The sequence below is a fragment of the Nipponia nippon genome, unplaced genomic scaffold (assembly GCF_047370975.1).
Source record: "Nipponia nippon isolate SJK-2023a ecotype South Korea unplaced genomic scaffold, ASM4737097v1 scaffold_12, whole genome shotgun sequence".
In the NCBI taxonomy this organism is placed as follows: domain Eukaryota; kingdom Metazoa; phylum Chordata; class Aves; order Pelecaniformes; family Threskiornithidae; genus Nipponia; species Nipponia nippon.
Genome location: NW_028262313.1, coordinates 13,572,461 through 13,592,298, shown reverse-complemented (window position 1 = coordinate 13,592,298; position 19,838 = coordinate 13,572,461). Strand labels below are relative to the sequence as shown.

The 19,838-nt window shown below is 37.0% G+C and overlaps 1 protein-coding gene across 1 annotated transcript in view; it reads right to left on the bottom strand.

Annotated features, from left to right (window-relative positions):
- TEX11 (testis expressed 11) overlaps nucleotides 1-19,838 on the bottom strand; it is a 34,400-nt gene that overhangs the window by 7,823 nt on the left and 6,739 nt on the right. The window contains exons 8-23 of the mRNA XM_087748905.1: nucleotides 17,277-17,362; nucleotides 15,766-15,823; nucleotides 14,841-14,936; nucleotides 13,187-13,268; nucleotides 11,328-11,406; nucleotides 10,411-10,562; nucleotides 9,589-9,674; nucleotides 8,283-8,420; nucleotides 7,423-7,525; nucleotides 6,191-6,315; nucleotides 5,344-5,429; nucleotides 4,655-4,708; nucleotides 3,882-3,922; nucleotides 2,554-2,640; nucleotides 848-918; nucleotides 170-286 (exon numbers count right to left, since the gene is read on the bottom strand). Coding sequence (XP_087605031.1) covers nucleotides 170-286; nucleotides 848-918; nucleotides 2,554-2,640; nucleotides 3,882-3,922; nucleotides 4,655-4,708; nucleotides 5,344-5,429; nucleotides 6,191-6,315; nucleotides 7,423-7,525; nucleotides 8,283-8,420; nucleotides 9,589-9,674; nucleotides 10,411-10,562; nucleotides 11,328-11,406; nucleotides 13,187-13,268; nucleotides 14,841-14,936; nucleotides 15,766-15,823; nucleotides 17,277-17,362 — 1,461 coding nt within the window. The remainder of the gene's footprint in view (nucleotides 1-169; nucleotides 287-847; nucleotides 919-2,553; nucleotides 2,641-3,881; nucleotides 3,923-4,654; nucleotides 4,709-5,343; nucleotides 5,430-6,190; nucleotides 6,316-7,422; nucleotides 7,526-8,282; nucleotides 8,421-9,588; nucleotides 9,675-10,410; nucleotides 10,563-11,327; nucleotides 11,407-13,186; nucleotides 13,269-14,840; nucleotides 14,937-15,765; nucleotides 15,824-17,276; nucleotides 17,363-19,838) is intronic.

The window sequence follows — 19,838 nt, the reverse complement described above, 5'->3', positions numbered from 1 at the left end:
ACAGAAATCCAACATTTACAATAGTCTGGATAGCACTAAGTGCACTGATTCTAATTAACCATGAAAGGTTCCCATGCTTACAGTCTCAATATCCTGTTCTGAGTGAAACAACTAAGACTTCAAAATCGAAAGAAAAAAATGCTACACCGATGCATACAGAATGCCCTACCTGTTCAGAAGGTGTTTCTTGTTGTCTTCCCATTTCCAGATCAACTGCAGCTGCCATTAACAGGCATGTCTTCTGAGCAATTAGAACAGCTTTGTCAGAAGGACAAAACTGGGACAACTGACACCAAGAACAGGAAAAGGTAATGAGAATTCTGCCCATATAAAGCAATTTGCTCATGAACAGATGATTGCTGAGTCTCCTCTATGACACACTTAGTAATCAGTCATGAATAGTATATATTCATATTGCAATTTTACTTGTACAATTACACAAGAAGATTATTTAAATATAGAGTGTAAAGCCGTATTGGAGTCCCCTCTCTACAAACACATACAAAACTGACAGTGTTTGTAGAAGTTCTCTATGGAGATTAGGACTCAAGTACTTAACATGTTTGTGTTAACGATACAGTTTCCAAACATCAGAATCCATTTCTTTTAGAAAGTTCTCAATGAAGTCTAAGTTTCTTATGACATTTTTAAGCAACAGAATATAAAGTATGACAATAATGCTTACATTTTGTATTACAAGTCAATCTCCTTCTGACAAAAGTGCTCCATCTTCAGAGCATACAAGCATGTCTCCAAGGAGATACCTGACACATGGATGTAACTTCTAACAGAACTAGACTGATGACGATAGTCCTCAATCAGAGATACTATTAGCAAGAGTACATACCTTGAAAGACAATAGAAAAAAATCCCTCATCTTTTCAGGGCAGCCCCTGAACTGTACAGCTAAGTTCCAAGCTAACAAAGAAATAAAAAATGGAGACTAGAATAAAAATCTTCAACGTTACGGGTATGCCCATCTAATCTCTAGTAACAGGCAGTTCACATCCTACAATTCAATTTCTTAACCGAAATATCATCAACAGCTTATTTAACAACAGCAAGAAATATCATTATTAGTGATTTGTTAAAATAGCTTATTCATTCTTTCAAATTTTGTCTTAATAATTTCATCATAATCAAGTATCCATTCTACCACATACCCTACCCACAAGAGCATGAATTGGAAGAAGCATTTTCTTATGATAGTAAACAAAACTAGTACCTGAATAAAAGTGTTGAACAATATTTCCAAGACAAGGAAAAAAACCCACAACATTTTGAAACATTCTCCATTTTACCCCAACAGGGTCAAGTACATGGCAATTAAACACACAATTCTGATTAGTAAATGGATGAGCCATCTAAAGACAATCAAATGATTTATGTATGAGAATCTGACCGAATTATACCCAATTATATGTTTAGATTCTACAGTGGCTTTGCAGGTTCTAACTTTCATGTTAATTTATTCCCTAGGACATGTTTTTGTAGTGTCTGAATTGTTTATTCTGTGAATGAGAATGCTGCCTTGGAAAGGTCATGGTCACCACAGATTCTATTCACACTCATGTTACTATATTTGACTCTGCTGCTTCTCTCCCTCCTTTGCTACTCTTTATTGGAGCATGGCTACATTGTGAGGTTGTGTGCAAAATCTCATCATGGCAGATGTCTTCTGTTATTGATTTCAACTATTTTCTCCCCTGTATGCTCTCGCAGAAGCAAGAATCTGAAAAACTGCTTCAACCCGTTACCCTATGCTTACATTTTTATTTATAGACAGCAAATGCACCGACTCCTTTACCAAAACAGTGTAACAAAGACTACTAAATGAGGGTCCAGAGACATGCTACAGATAGTGCTTAGGACAGCTCCATGGGAGCTGCATTTCCCACTAGGAAATGCTTTATGATAATGTTTGCTGTTTAGATTTCATCTACTGTAGTTCAAGGCCAACTCCAGGACTGCTGATTTAAGCGACTAACGAAGACAGTCTATCTGGGTGGCAGAGGTAAGCTCATCCTGCATCAGTCACACCAGTACACTCATATGAACTTCCCAATTCTTATTTTGCCTACATGAGAATATGCATACTCAGGATCAGCAGTAAATATTTTTTATTGCTCTTAGCAGCATTTTTTTTCAGATATTGAAGAAAATCATTATTCTTTCTATTTGCGTGATCTTAAATTTTATTTCTGTAACAGAGTCTTGGTAGTGACAGGCTAACTAAGAGAAAAATGGTGAACTCTGAATTCAGAGTTGTATCATGGACATGTAAAAGAATTTCTGTGGTGAAGGGTATAATGTATCAGCTATCCCATCAGTCAAATAGACCTTGTGTGAGTATTTGTCTTGATAACTGACTTAAAACATGAACCTTATCAGATAGTTTCAGAAGACAGAAAATGCAGCAGGAGACCAGTTAAGGCAGCAACTGCCAAAGGTGACAAGTTTTATAAATCTACTACATCTTTAAACACTTCTTTCTTCCTTAAGTGGAGGTAGAGGTGGAGGGAATTCAGTTTAGATTTTGAGACTGCAACCTACCGACTTTTCTAAACCAGTGAGCTTCAAGGATCCTCATATCTCCTGTAAGTTTCTCTTCTGTGAAAGACTCAGCAAGTCTCTTGTGAGCTGCAGAAAATGTATTGTTCAATACATAAGTAACACTTTCTGAGCAGAATAAAAACATTTCCAAGTCTAATAACTACACTACAAAACAGAGGTTTCCAAAACTCCCATATAATTCCTGATGAAGAGTTGTTCTCACAACTTAAATCTAATATGCTTGACCAGAGAGGCTTATAAAAAACACCAAAAGATGTCTCAAAGAGCATTTTAGATAAGATATATAAGGCTGCCAACAAGTACTGTCTCTTCAAAGTTTACTGACACTGAAGTCTAATGCAGAGGAATTTTACTTAATTTCACAAAAAGTCGAGGGTTTTTAAATTTAATAACAGGTCTGAGGCCTTTTTTTCAAAGAACCTTTAATTAATTTAATTCTAGTCTTCATACTCTTCTCCCAGTTGCAGTAAGAATGGCTAACGTAGAAAAAGTCCTACGATCTCATTAACTTTTCTGTCTAAGATAGGAAGAGAGGGGTAAAAAAGATTTTGTGAAAATAAGTATTTTTTCTGATGGAGAAAAGTCCTCTGTAAAAGTCCTGTACCTTTTCCAATGCAAACAAGACCATTCTTTTTCAAAGGACAGCACAACTTAAAAGTGGGAACCAATTTTGACAAGCCTCTCCTGTGCTATTACTCCTTGCAGTTTACTAAGCCTTCCAGGGCAAAAAAAATAGCATTCTCTTAATTTAAAAAATGTTCCCTTTTAAACAGCTGGAACAGCAAAGACCACCATTGGCATTTAATTAATGCCAGTAGAAAGTTATGCTGTTAATTCAGTTTACAAAACCAAACTTCTTGCTTTTGTGGTAGCCCTGCTACTAAAGATAGTTAACTTTGTTCCTGACAATGCAGTCAGAATAGGAGACTGTCACTTCAGGCTACCCAGGCTGTGGCTTGTACCCAAATATCTGTTGTTTGCACACATGGCCTTACAAAGGATTAAAGGGAAACTGCCTAGAAGAAACTGCCCCTTTGTCTGAGAGAAGCTCCCAAGCACAGGCTTTACCAGAAACAGTTTTTCCAACACTAGCCTGCAAGCTTTCCATAGCAAAAACCTGTAGCACTGAGATCCAACTTCACAACACTGCTGAATCTCCAGTTTTAATTTTCGCTGATTTCGGTGGGAAGCTGGGAACCTACACTGAAATAAGAAGTCTAAACATTTGGTTGGTATAGACCTAATCATATAATAACATGTTCACAGATGGAAGAACTACAGAAAATGTAAATAAAACAAAAGCATACCCAAGGTCAAGTAAGTCAGCATTGAGTTGATATCTTCATCTCTAGAATGGAGGAAAAATTAAGTTTTAGAAAATGTTGGATTAACTTTCTTACAACAGAAAACATTATTTATGTTGGAATACAACATCTCCATAATTATGGATATAATCATTCTTCCCCTGACAAACATCTCAGGCATTAGAAACTTCTAGCATTTGAAGATGAAGAAGGAACATTGAAGGCCTGAAAAAAGTTTTATTGATCTGCAGCAGTGAAGGTCGTTGTAGAAGTGCAGCAGGAGATTTTCTCAGTTGTTGGGGCTGCAGGTTAAAGTTCAAACCCCGCTGACACTACGCTGTGTTCTTGACAGTCAAAATCCAGCAGTACAGTTCTCCTACTTTTAAGCCAACACACCATTCGCGAAGTGGCTAGTCTTCAGCAAGGGAGGTCCCACCCTGAAGTTCTCACTAAGAACTTCTGAAAGATAGCACATCCTAGTGTCAAAGTTAGAGAGGTTGCTTAGCTCAGATTCCCCATCAAAATACCTGACAGTCTTACGCATTAATAAAAGAGGAAAGCAAAGAGCAAATATTTAAAGGAAAGGTTACACAAGTAGAAAAGATGTTCCTATGTGACGTCATTAGGTTAAGTTGGGAAGTCATCTGGGTGGACTTTTTACTAACATAAAAACTAATCTCTTGATTGCTTTGCAAGAAATTAAGCCCAGCAAGAAAATATTACACCATTTGAACAACATATCCACCATAACAAAATGGTTTTGCAAATGGACTCACCTTTTCTCTTCATTTTCTGCCATGACCTTTGACAACATAAGACGAACCAAACATCTAAATATGAGAAAACCAAGCAATGAAGAAACAATAAATTTTGTTCCAACAGGGTACTTTGTCTTATTTTTCCAGAAAGGATCTCACTTTTCTTATGCTATCAGCCCACGGAACTCATAGAAGAATTCAAAGTGTCAAACTGAGAACAAGATTATGCTATTTCCCACCCTATTGCCTTATTTTGTCTATCACTTTGTTAAATCATGTAATAGTAAGTAAATAAATGTACTTGAACAAAGGCTTTAAGCAAATATTGGAATAAAGACATCTGTCTCACAATATCTGTTTTTATAAACATGATGGAATATTTCAATAAGAAGATACCACTTCATCAGAGGATACAAACAAACTGGAATTTTCACCAAATACATTGTTGCAATCTCATTAGAGTCGCTGTTGGTCATCTGTTCAAGTCACAATGTAATCATAAAATTCAGAGCAACTAATACTATTTGCTTGGGAGAGACTTGGAACATCATTAAGATATTGAGGCTTGAGGTATATCTGCAGCACCAAAAAGACTGCTAACTAATCTTTCATCTACTCTGTTTTCCACCTTCCTCAACATAATAAATTATTTTTTAAACAGAAACCAGAAAAATTTATCTTTCCTTTTAAATATATTGAATTCTCACTTTAAAGCTGCAAATAATTGTTGGCATTCTTGTAAATGTTCAGACAAATACTCCAAAGCTTTGATAGCCACAACTTGTTGTTCATTCTGAAAAGAAATTAAAACATGTTTTGTATAAACTGCACTACCTCAGTTACCACCAAAAAAACCACCCCAAACCAACAGTATATTCCAAAAGTCTGTGCAGTCTACTAGCAGGAAAAAGAACAAAGGACTCTGCACAGAAAAGCCTCAGAGTCAAGAGAAAACCATAAGAAGAGATCATACGATTCCATGCACAAAGAGCCTATGGCAAGAACAGGATCGCTACAGGTTGGCAAGGCTTTCATGCCTTACACTGCCATGAAAAAAGCCCTAAAAAGCAATCAAAAGCCTCTTCTAATTATGCCAATGTAATCAGCCAGTTCAGACATCACTCAAGTCACCAACCAAGAGGCAAACAGGAGGGACAAGTGACTTTTCAGTCTTTCATCGTTGACTTAGGTGTATTTTGTACACAGGTTCCCCCTAGCATGTCAAAGATCAAATCCCAGCGGCAGAAAAAGATGTAACATTTTGCTAAGGAGAATTTTACAGAAATACACCATGTAATTTCCAGATACCAACATTTATAACTCAGTCCTTTATTTTCCTGAAGAAATATTAAAAAATACATTTTCTTTATATGTGAAATCAATTTCTACTTTGCATTACACAACACATTTGAGTGAGACCTTGGTCACGGAAGCATGAAATACTTAGAAATGCATGAAATATATAGAAATATTAAAAGTAGGCCAGGTTAGAGAGGTTACAGCTGTCCTACTTATATCAATAAAGCCAAGTAAAGACAACGTTATCTGCTCTACCTCTAAAGCAATTTGGGCAGCTAAACTCAGGAGATTAGTGCCTGTATTTTCATCCACTCTCAGCTTGTCTTCATGTTGAGATGGTTTTTCTGCTAGCTTCCCCATTTCAATAACTGCTTCCACAGCTGAAATATACATAGGGAAAAATAAATTTTTTTATAGAAGCAATTGGAAGTTGGAAAGTTCTACTGTTTTAATGACGCTTTAGAAACGACTTATGAAAGGCTATAATTTTTTTTTAATATGAAAAACCAAGACAAGAAAACCTGACCATACCAGCACTTCTCCAGAATTATGCATTTCTTCCTAGAGAGGTGCCAAAAGGCTTTCCAAGCTACTAATGTAAGGAAACAAGGATGCCATACAAATGAAACTCTATCTCACATCCTTAATTTTGTACTGCTAAATAACTGTTTGTCACTGAAGACAGAAGACTTTCTCTAATACATCGTCTGGGCGTGATTCCAAGCTCCCACATCTTGGCTTATGCTAAGGGTGCTGCTGCTTTTATGTTCACACTGTGCTGTGGTTCCCACTCTGTATTATGTGAGCAAATTATGCTGTCATTAAAAAGATGTATAAAGAACAATTAATCGGCACAGAACTCATCAGAAAACAAGCTCTGCATGTTACCCTGTATTCTAAGTAAGTATAGACTGTATTTCTTAATTTTCAGTACTTGAGCTAAGATTCTCATTAAAATATGAAATGGCAGAACTCATTATAAAGAAGAAAGAGTCTACAGAGATATGTCATTCTGTAAGTCATCTCAGTAATTCATGTATTTTCTGGTAACTTCAGGCTCTACTTGTCCAGAGAAATTAAGAGCAGCAATAATGGTTCCGTTAAGGGTCATTTAGCTCAGTATCCTTTTTTTATATTGTATACGCATACAAAAGAATATTAGAAACACTAAGTATACAACGATTCTCACCGTGGGATGCTACTATAGCTTCTGCCCATGAGAAGATTAGAGTCTTCCTAGCCAGAGGCTCAATCCAGACAATACTGGATATGGCAATGGACTCCACATCTTACATATTGTGTGCAAAAAGCATCCCACTGACAGTTTGAATCTACAGCCTGACAGTTTCAATGACTTTACAGACCCTTCTTCTAGCTTCCCTCTATTGAGTCTTTCTCAAGAGGAACAGTCCAAATTTGCCTAGTATTTCCTAATATATTCGGCACTTCTGCTCCTTGTAGTGGACCTTTTATCTTTCAAGTACTACCTTTATCAGTATCCTTCTCCATCACTGCAATCTTATAGACACTGAATTTAGTAAAGATGCTGTTTGGATCACACCTCTCTGCTTCTCTGACTGCCTCTTTAGCCTATTCACAGAATAGATCAAAGGAAATCAGTACAATGCCATCTTGAAATCAGTAATATAATTGCAATAGAAGAGAGCTAAAAAGATACACAAAATGTTAATGGTTACATTGTTGGTATTTATATAATTACTCAAGAAGTTTGGTTTGGCAACATCTTCCCTGGAAAGAAAAGTAAAGTGACAAGAGCAGAAGATGGCACCAAAGGCTGACAATGACCAGACTGAGGAAAAAGCCAATTCCTCAAAATTAGAGCTACAGAATCAGAAAGCAAGAGAAGCCCTGAGAATGCTGAAAAATTAAACTCCATTCTGTCACTTTGAACTGTGAAGTTTAACAGCCCCAAACCAGAAGGCCTAGATAGGTAAATCAGGTGCACTTCTCTGCAGAGGTGAAGGCTAACACACTGTTATGGGAAGTTCTAGTGAGACATGTCAAACGTTTTCCCTGCCCGGGCTCATCTGTCTTGAAGAGAGGAGGACCTCTAATCTGAGAAGAAACCATACCGAGGCATGATCACACAACTTGTGGACTGTTTCCCCCATTAGAATGACAGGTGATACAAGAGGCTCCCATAGCAGCCAAGATGATTAACAACATCTCTCTGCCAGGTGACGCAAGATAGGCAAAGACAGTTTCCTCTCTCAAAGCAAAAGAGGTACAGTAACAACGATGTAAATTAAGTCCCAATGACACAGCTATAAAAATAAAAACAATGCAAATAAATAAATAAATATGTACACATATATATTATATATACCTTGTCAACTTGTCTCAGATGAAGATAGCAAGAAGCCATGTTCCTCTGCAGCTTAGCCAAGTTCTGATCTATCTGCCCAGGTGTGTAGAAGCTGACAGAGTAATTGTACCAGTGAAGAGCTTCAGAATAGCTTTTTGCCTGGGAAATTAAAAACCAAAACCAAAACCAAACCAAATCAAAACAAAACACACCTTTATTTGGGTGATTAAACTGCCTATGTTTTCCCAAATTTAAAAAAAATGGTCATAGGAAATGAAAGATTTAGATAATCAAGTATATTCTAGTGCAACCTTTCCCCCAGCAGAGCGATCATTGGTCCCACAATGCAGGTAATACTCATTAGGAGAACTGATGCTTTACCTATACCTACTCTTCCCTTATTCTTACGGCCATTATTAAAGACAGGACACTGGACTAGATAGGTCATTCGTCTGACCCAGAAAGGATATTCTTATGACTAAATACAAAACAGAAATATTATTTCAAAAAACCTCTCTCTTCATGCAATGGAAACTAAGAGAAAAACACAAAAGTGCTTATCCCATTTGGACGGTGAACCTTGATGATACTATGCTGAAGATGGTACTTCCAACTATAGTTCCAATTTGGACAAAGAATTTATTTTAAAATGAGGAGGAAGGAAGCTGTGTCATTAGCAAAATTCCTTCTTGACTACACAGATGAGAGGTAATAAAATGGCACATATGTTTTTCTTTATATATTCAAGAAACAAGCATATGACAGAAATACAAGAGTAGAACATGAGTTAATCTTCTCCAAATACTGAAAGAATAAGAAGGTAACTGGTTTTGAATGATAGAACTTAAATATACTCACAATACAAATGTATATGAACTAAGATACAATGTAAGCATCCAAAGCTACTTTATATAGGCTAAAAAGAAAATCAATGTACAAATGGTAACACTTCATGTTCCTTGAAGGAACAACTGACCTTCAGAGGGTAGGAACTGCAAAATAAACAGCTCAATGTAAAGAATATTTTCAGGTTTTTGTACCCTTCCTAGGACAGAACCAGAACGACGGGCTGCACAGGTTCCTTGACTGATCAGTTCTGGCCACAACTGTTCCCATGTACAAACCTTGAGATGAGGCTACCTGAAACTTGATGTGGTAATGGAAAACAGCACCCAGCTGGATGAAAATAAAACTAGTACCAACTGGAACAGGGATCTTAGTAACAGCTTGCACTCTAACCAAAAATAGACATGCCAAAGAGGTCAGAAAAAGCAGATCTTCATTTTCACTGATACAAATAATAACACAGTACTGTTTGGTATCAAACCTCATAATGTTTGGCAGCTCTGTCCCACAAGATGATGTGCAGCCGGTTCAAGGCTTCAGGCAACAGCTGTTTCCCAGTATAATGACCTGAAAAGATACTGCAAATCATCACGTTACAAGAACTTTAAGAAACACACTGAGAAGCACCTAAGAACTATCTGAGAAAGACTATCCCATAGCCTACAACAAAAAACACTGACACAGCAATAGTTTCAGCCAGGACCCAGTGTTTCTTATTCTGCTTCTGAAAAAAAAAAGAAAAAACAAACCCAAACAAACAAAAACCTCAAAAAACAGTGGGTAAGAGAATAAGTATTTTCATGCTTGAACAACGTAAATGTGGCTCTTGCACCTAGCTCGATGCTAAGTAAAATACGGTCTGATTTCCAGCAGATCTGACAGTCAAAAAATACTACAGTGCTACAGGTCCAACAGACCTGAAAAGGAAACTGTTGTTCAGCTGCTCAAACAAGGATATGAAACCTGTTTTAATACTGACAAACAAAACCACATTGGGCTGGATGGACAAAGTATTAACATTACTCAAAACTTTTGATAATGTTTCTAATCCCACATGTATCAGTCACACACAGTCTACACTAAGACGGGGGAATTGTTCTAGCAAGCAAATTTAACCCTGAGCTTTATCATGACTGTCATTCATTATAGAAATTGAGAGTTGCCATGCAAAAGAAACATAAGGGAAAACAGACACAAATAGAAAGAAAGATGAGAATAAGCAAAAAAGTGAAAATCAGAATTCAAGACTTTAGCCAACTAAATCCAGTTCTTAGTTAAACAGCAGCAAAAGATGGATACAGACCTATAATAATTTCTTCAACCTTTTGCTTAGCAAGCAGCTCCCTTTTATTCTGCAACAGGAACTCGATGTGCAGCAGGGTAATTTTTCCACAGTCAGGTGAAGATTCAAATCGTTCAGAAACAGATTTCAGAAAATCAAAACCAACTGGTTCCCTATTCACACAGATGCATTTCTAAGAGGCTGCACAAGAAGAGCTGATAATTTTCCATTCTAAAGAATAACATATTCACACCGTACAGCATGTTTCCCATTAATACTACTGGCTCACAATCACACTGATAAGAGGGAGTCAAGGTATGAATTTACTGCAATTCATCTATTCAGTAGTAACTTCCTATTAGCACATGCTTGTTCCACAGTATTCACAAGAGAGTTTACTCCTCACAATGAAAGAGTAAGAATTTACTGCAAGATAGAAGCATATACATAGGTTATCACGATGGAGCATTCAACAGTGTGAAATTTCATGCCTCGATTTATTTTGCAGTAACTTGTTCATCCTTATACTGTTTTTCACAAGAATGATTCTAGGACTCCAAACTCTTTCATTCTGAGGGTTGGTTAATTAATATGGGAGAAAGATTTCAGTCACATAATTCCAGACTCATATATATATTACTCCAGATATATTATTCCAGATATATATTAAAACTGCACACGGAGAATCTTAATCATTCCAAAGTAAGGCTACAGCATTGCAAATTGCTACTCAACATTATTTCATACCCTGTTCCGCTGCTGCCATAATCTGTATCACCTTGCTATAGAAAAGACAGGCTCCCTCTAAAAACTGTTTACCTACCTCTGTGAGTTTTTATTTAAAATAAAGCATCATTGTATAACAGATGTTCTTTGCTTATAAAAGAACCTACAAAGCCCAAATACTGTGTTCACCCCACTTAGTGATGCTTTCATACCTTCCGTGCTCCAGTAGCAGTTTGGCAGTATTCAAACAAAAGTCTAAAGACATCTCATGGTGCAGGAATTCTGAAACAGCTAGACAGAACACAAAGCAGTTGAGATTATTTAAACAACTTAGACGTTTAACTGCTCAATTTACCATTTACCTCTAACAGCTTCTTTGGGGGGAAAAAAATAAACAAACCAAAACAAATCAAACTAATATAATGGTTCTAGAAGAAAAGGAAGAATAAAACATGTCTATTGTGCTATGACTTTCCTTTCGTTGTACAATTAATGTAGTACTACAGAAAGGTGACAAGCTGATAGCCCTGGAATTCTAGCCCTCTGTCTCTTTAAACAGGAACAGCATAGGTATTAGCACAAACTTTTGCCTCAAGCTGCTTTCCATCAAAATGTCTCATCCTTATCCAGCAGGAACCACTTAAGACTGAGGTCAGTGCTCAGGCTATGTCGTGGTATCACATTGCAGTAGGAACTACTTAAGCCTAATGCCTTTAGCATCAGCTGTTGAATTGACTGGTGCTGGTAAGTACGTATCAGTTTTAGACCACTGAGATAAAGTTTAAAAATTGCTAGACTGTGCTGCATGGTTAATAACAAGATTTATATGTTTGTAGCTTGGATGAGATCAGAGAAGGAATACATAGGGACATGACTGTAACAGTTGTTAAAGGAAGCATTTCTAAGGCACCTGTGTACAAGTGCACAATACAAGATTTTAGTCAAATGCCTAAAACTTAGCAGGAACCTTCAACCAAAAGAAAGAGAAGTTGCAGTGCATGGACGCAACACTCTTTTCTGCCAGCCATACAAGAAAAGACAGACATCCACTCATTAATAAATTTGCTTGAAAAACTGGAGTCTTAGTGCTACTAAATATAAGCAGAGTATGTTTTGATAGGCAACACTATGGCTTCACAATTCAAACTGCAGAACAGAAGCCAACTATTGCAATGGTAAGTTTTGAATAACTGTCCACTTGAAAGCTGGCTGAAATTCCCCAGAAGCAATCTGAAGTGGAGTTTCCATTCCTGCTAGTCTGGCAGCATTCAAACCATTCAGCTCTCTGCAAGAAATTCCTCATCTCATTGTACATTTATTTCTCAGAGCATTCATTATGCACATGATGCTTTCCAGCCATGAAGAGTACAAAGCCTCTCTTCCTTAACATTTCATTATTCATGGAAATAAATTTCTCCTGATACATTACCCTTTGTATATCAAAGTCCCCCTGAAAATTTTCTTCAATTCTCATGCTAATAGAAAAATCAGTTCTCTTCAAATGACAACTTTGAGGAATAAGAAGAATAAGAGTTTATATGCCCTAGATAAACTAAATAAACTCCAGTAACACAGGTTTATAACAACACACTGATCAGCACTTGATGTTTCTTGGCCAAAATCTGCAAAATCACACACAGAGAACAGCAATGTTTCACAAGCCTTTCTTCTATGCTGACTGCATAAGAGACAATCCACCTTCACCCTTTTTGAGTAACCTTAGGCATATGTCTAAAATAAACCATACCTTTACATTGCTATATTTTCACTGTCTTCATTCTAACAGGCTTCAGAGTCTTCCCCCTTCCCTACTTCCAGCAAGACTATTTAAATTCTCAACAAAAATAAAATCATGCTTAATTTAAACTTAGATTAGCACCTGGATAACTCCTCTGTGAACACTGACTACTATGTTTCACACTCCAAAACCAGACCCACATTTAGCTAGTGAAGATTCCTCTAAAACACAGGAGAAAGGAATTTTTTTTTCTTTTCTACCTACAGCTCAGACCATCTTCTTGGATATGGAGTAGTATGACCTTACTATGAAACCTATACAGAGCTGTGATACCTGAGCTGATATCTTCATCTGATGCTCCACTTTTAAGAAGAATTTTAACTTTCAAATAAAACCCTGCTGGATGCAAATCCTCCTGCACAATGAAAAACAACGCATTACTTGGACAGCTGTTTGTAGAATACAAATCCCGTGAGAGTCCAGCACATTCATAACACAGACAAATATCAGGAAATCACATACACTCCATGTATTCTTCAGTTCCATTTTAATAACCAAAGCAATAGGTAGGCAGCTGGTAATATTTTCTTCTTAAATGCAATGTGCATCTTTATTATTTATTCTTATACTGCCAAAAGACCATGAGGACAATGAAAGCAAGAGATACATGATTCTCATTTTGCTGAGGCCCATTTCCAATACTTTTAAATAGAAGCTGAACAATACTGAATGATAGAAACATTTCCTGCTTTTCTATGTTTGAATTGGCTAGATTACTCTAGAACTAATATGAGCAGAATTTAAAGTAGCTTATAATAATACAAAATTTAGGAGAGAACAATGGGAGCAAATGGAAATAATGAAGACTGTATACTACAGCTCTCACTAAAACATTGCATATTTCAGACTCTAGAATAAAAATTTTCTTCTAGTTTTCCAACTCTCATAAAATATCAAAACATACTTTATCAAAAATTATGATAAAAACAGTTTCCACCTCAAAAGGTTTTGCAAAAGTAAATACAGTAAAAACTGCAAAGGGCTTAAGATACTGTAGTAGCATGTTATTTGAATGATTAAAATACACTGCCTTTTATCCTGATCTCACGAGCACGTGCATCTGTCTGAAAGTTTTAACAGCATGTAGAAAACTGAATTTGAGCTTTCATTTAAAACAGGATTTCATACTTAAAACTTCTTTTGTATGAAACAAACAATGGAAATTTAAAAAAGGCCAGCCAAAGACAAATACAAATTTTACAAATTTAAGTTACTTTAACTAACCTGAAAAGACAGAAGCACAAAATTAATTCACATCTTTATATGGGAAATGGAATTTGTACAAAAGCAAGAGACCTCACTATAGTGACTGCTTAGAGATATATCAACTTTCTTCAGAGTAGCTGGTACGTTCATACAGCTCGTTTTTCAGGTTCCAGAAGAAATACAGTCATATTAGTAAAGTGCAATAGCTAAATTAATTGTCTGAAATAAGACTGGTGTAGCATGGCTACACAGCTTTCACAACTGAACTCTGTTTGGTCCTCGCTCAAATGTTTGTACAGATAATGAGATGGGGATTTAAAATGTAGTATGAACATACCCATTATAACCCAAAGCAAGACAAAAGGTCTGGTGCGTAAAAAGCCAGCTGCTATAAATCTCAGGTGGACCACACTGTAGTTTATTCTTTGTATCATTTTCATGAACACGTGCCAGAGAAATTTTAGTCGTATCATTATCAAAGGACCTCACTATTAACAGATATGAGGCAGCAAGACAGCTCTACATCTACATGCAAAGAAGTATTTCTTTATAAAAAAGCTGGGAACACCAAAACATGAGTATGAAAACCAAAGCAAAGAAAACACACCTCCGTCTGATGTCAAGGATAACACACCAGTGATTAATGTGGTCCATATTATTATGTTAATAAATGCTTGAGTTTCGACTATTGCACACCATAAATACAGTAACACATTACTACCTGATTTGCCAAGCTTATAGCTTTCAATGCCTTGTCAAGATACAGACTGCAATCCCACTCAAAATAGGCTGTAGCTAACAATCGCAGCACTTTAGCCTGGAAAGAAAAACAAACTGGACGTTTAAATGTCATCTGAAGAGCAGAAAAAAAAAACCAGCCACACATATGAATACAAAAGACTTAAAATTTAAGGTCATGAAAAATAAAAGCTCTTTGAGTCAAAAGAATGCCTGTCTGGTATCAGACATATAAAGTGATTGCTCAGTTCTGAAGCACATCCAGTCTTCAGCACTGCAATTCACACAGGGCATGAATCAACTAGAGTTCAGAGGAGAACAGAAGGGCAGCAAGGAAAATCAGAGATCTGGAAGAAACAGAATGAAAGAAGAAACTGAAGGAAGAGGAGGTACAAACTTCACAGGGAGAAAAAAAAAAAAACACCACCACAAAGACATACATGATAATGGCCTTCAAATATATAATGGCCTCCTCTTATATAAAGAGGAAGAGATTAAAATCTTCTCCATATCCACTGTGGGTAGTAAAAGGAGTAATAGGCTTATGAATGAGGCAGATGAACATCTGTCATAAATTACACAGATGTAACTGATGGTGCCTTGAAAGAAGAGGGGGAAGGGAAGAAGAGATGGCCTTTCAGGGTCTACTTCAGCCTTACTTTCTACAATTTAATTTCTGTGAAATAGTAGAGTCAAATGTGATTTAAGGGCACCCATCAGTGACTGAACTCTCAGACTGACACTCATACCAACTGAACTTGCAACTTTGCCAAACTTCATAGCAGACAGTACTAAAGAGAAGGCCAAAGAATCACTGGTCAGCTTTGGCACAGCAGAAGCAGATGATACACTGGAGTCAGGTTAACAAAATCCTCCTATTTGTAAACAGCAATTTCTCTATTTCTTACCTGCATTTCTTTGCCAACAAAATATTTCATGTCCATCTTCCCGATGTCATAACTCTGGCTATCAATGATAAGTGAAAGTTACAATTAAATGGGATGAGAGAGAGAAATTCAGCCAGTCTTCTGATAAGTGCAACACTCCTATCCTTTCCTACATCTTAACCAGTTAGAAACCATATAAATCACACAAACTAATCTCAGTACTCACTCTTTACTAGAGAACAGAAAATTTTGTTTTCTTTCTAAATCCTCACATTAAAAATTGTACTCAATCACTTTCTTCAACCTGTTGCACCACCTTCTGTAACATCTGTTCAAACATTTCAGTAGGCTTTATCAGTTTTAACCACAGGAGTTTTGAAGAAGCAAGTGTTGTCATTCTCACCTGACATATAATACAGTCATACACAAAAGTTATACACGACCTGTTCTCAAGATCACAGCAAATCAATAGCAGAGACAGAAACAGAACCTGGGAGTCATGATTCCCCATTCTTTTTCTAAAAGTTAAATGACAGCACAAAGGACCACCAGGAGAAAACGCAGTGGTAATTCCACAAAACCAGATTTAATTGCAAATGCTGTGAATGAAGAACTGTTAGAAAGAAAAATAATAACTGGGCATTTGTTTCCTAATCTAATACACTCTCAGTACAGGGAAATCTTAACCCACTAGATGGAGCTACATCTCTTTCTCCAGATAATTATTTGCACTTCACAAAGGTTTATTTCCTCAAATTTTGTCATCAGGACTCGGTATTTAATTCTCCACAAGAATAAAATATAAAATAATCTCCAAAGCACCAGCTGTAATTAATTCTAAGCATTTCTACAAATCCTCTTTGACAACATATGTGACCATAACTATTTTGAATTTGATATGTTGCCATTCATTCTCTTCTGCCTATTTAAAAGAAAAAGAACAAGAAGAGATAAAAACAAATTTTCCGAGCTGACGCTGTGACCCTGGCATGAGGATACTCTTCCCGAGAGCCTACATTTTCTCTTCCTCAGTAGTACCACATTACTTATTTGGATCCTATCCAAATCATCTCTATTCCTTTTTCATCTTGATGTTTGTGTCTTTCATCAGTCAAGGACTTGCTCTCAATGAAGCACCTCCTTTATGAGAAATTCAAATACTGTTTAAAACGAATCAATTTAAAACCAGTCAGAAGAATTAATCTACTCTTTTCCAAAGTTTTCAAATCCCTTCACTATCATTTATGAATGGCGCAAGAACTGGGAACAGCCTCTTCATAAAAATAATCTCTTTGGAAGAAATGTCAGGGAGAGAATTGACAAGAACCATGGAAAGAAGACTCATTCTAATGACATGAAAATCGATGAGGAAAGCGACATAAATGTTAAGCAACAGAGTAAGACAGTCACTAAGTATCTGCTCAGCTAATTTGGTTCAGCTAGAATCTTGTATTCTCACATTTTTTCTCTCTCTCACATATATTCTTACACCTCAAAAGCAGGATTTTATTTTGTTTGCCTTTGCACATTACCTGAGCCAGAAGGAGCTCTGTTCATACCTCTTCCATTCATAGGTTTCCACTCCAAAATTGTAACAGAGGATTGACAGGTAACAGGTCTGCAATAAAAGACTCCTGCTTCTATAATGTTTTTGTAGAAACATCATTAGATCTACAGCACTCCAGTCTCAGGTTCTTCAAAATGCATTTTACTTCAAAGATATATCCACTGTTATCACTTCTGACCTTATACAAAGGGATATTAAACATGACTAAAATGGAATCATAATTGTGTGGGAAAGTGAAGCTTCATTAACCAGTCCAGGACATGCAAAACAGCGGGATTCTTGAAACACATGAGGTAGAATAGTTCCTCAAGAAATCATGCTGAAAGCACTAGAACTGTGTAAAGTAAACAATAAAAATTAAAACTTGAGAGGAAAAATGGGAATATTACAACTTCATTTTTAAAAATGACAAAAAAGTTTTACATAGTTAAGTGAAGAGGACTCAGCCTCTTCATGGTAGTCTTCTGTCCTGGTTTCAGCTGGGATAGAGTTCTTCTTAGTAGCTGGTATAGTGCTGTGGTTTGGATTTAGTGTGAGAATAACATTGATAATACACTCATGTTTTAGTTTTTGCTAAGTAGTGTTTACACTAGTCAAGGACTTTTCAGCTTCCCATGCTCTGCCAAGTACACAAGAAGCTGGGAGGGAGCACAGCCAGGACAGCTGACCCCAGCTGACCAAAGGGATAATCCCACACCGTACGGCATCATGCTCACATAGAAAGCTGGAGGAAGAAGAAGGAAGGGGGGGACATTTGGAGTGATGGCGTTTGTCTTCCCAAGTCACCGTTCCACGTGATGGAGGCCTGCTTTCCTGGAGATAGCTGAACTCCTGCCTGCCAATGGGAAGCAGTGAATGAATTCCTTGTTTTGCTTTGCTTGCGTGTGCAGCTTTTGCTTTACCTATTAAACTGTCTTTATCTCAATCCACGAGTTTTCTTGCTTTTATCCTTCCGATTCTCTCCCCCATCCCACCGGGGTGGGAGTGAGTGAGCGGCTGTGTGGTGCTTAGTTGCCGGCTGGGGTTAAACCACAACAGCTTCCTCCCAGCATGTCTCTTTGGGGTTAAAAAAGGGTCATCCACATTACAAGTTTTAGGAGAAAACTGTTTTTGAATTCTTGGTTATTCAGAGCACTGTTGCTTTCTGCTTTATTAGTCAGCTCTGACAATGTGTGTTCATAACAACTTGTCTTTCCTTTGAAATGATTTGCAGCTGTCATACGTCATCCAAAGAAGAGACAGAAAAGTCATTTTATATGCTAACAGGCTGCCAATATTTACACTCATTTTGCCTCTGCAGTAACTTTCTTTTCCAAGTATAAATGATGTTTCTTGCAAGTGACTACAGATTTCAAATCTTCAGGCAAGAATGGGAGAGGCAGCACAACGTCTTGCTTCAAATTTATTGTTTATCTCATTGCAATCTAGAGACAAATCCAGATTCAGTATGCATGAACAAAGAAAACCGATCACTCTCAGATGTGAAACCCTTATTTTTCATAAGTTCATTTGTGAACATTTTCTTTCCAGAACAGAAAGTTTACTGTATTAAGAGGGTTGCAAGCAAAGTGTTTAGCATAACGCTGTAGGCATACTGTGGCATACCCCAGTCATTTACTTGCATGCTTGGAAAAGAAGTATTTCAAAGGATAATTAAAATACTATTTCAGTGAATGACTGTGTTCCAGGTGTCAAGCATAACACTAAATATCCCCATAAACCTGGCACCTTTCTGAACAACAAGTGTTTGGAACAATTCTGGCATTTTACCCTGTAGGGCAAGAGTTCACAGCTATGGTTCACAGACCACTAATGATCCACAAGCTGCAAATCCTCTCCAGCTATCTGTGGTACCAGACATTACCGTAACACAACAATCTCCCCGTGATACTCTGCAAGTGCTCTCTGGTACAATGGGAGCCTGGAAGCGTTAAGGACTGATGGCTACCTAGTGGTTCAAAAGTTTCGAAGCCACTCAGCCATCACTAGCTCTCTCCTTTTTTCTCATTGTTTAAATACCAGAAGTAAATTGTCTCTCTCATGATCAGAAACATTTTCCTTGCCTGCATCAGTGCTCCTGGTTTGTGGAGAGCATTCATCATGAGAAGTTTAATATTATTGCATGGAGGAGTTTAAGCGGAAATCATGAAATTAATTTAAAATTAAATAAGAAACAGTAATGCAATGACCCCAGTGAGCATTTTCAATAACTCACAGTGAGAAGCTCTGCTCTTGTGATTCAAATCAAAGCTAGACCCCTGCAACTGACTTAGTCACTCAGATGCACTGAACAAGGCCTGCAGATCACAAAAACCAATTTAAAATTGGTTGGAGTTCAATTCGTTAAAAACCCAATTAAACTCCAACCGTATTTCCCATATTTCCCTTTCAGGATTCACATATACCCCTTTGAATTTTATTACCTGTACCACAGAGACAGCAACAAAATGTTTCCTAAATATTGGGAAAAACATTAACGTAAGCAAATTAAAATAAATGTGGGGAAGTTTATTCTGATATAAACATA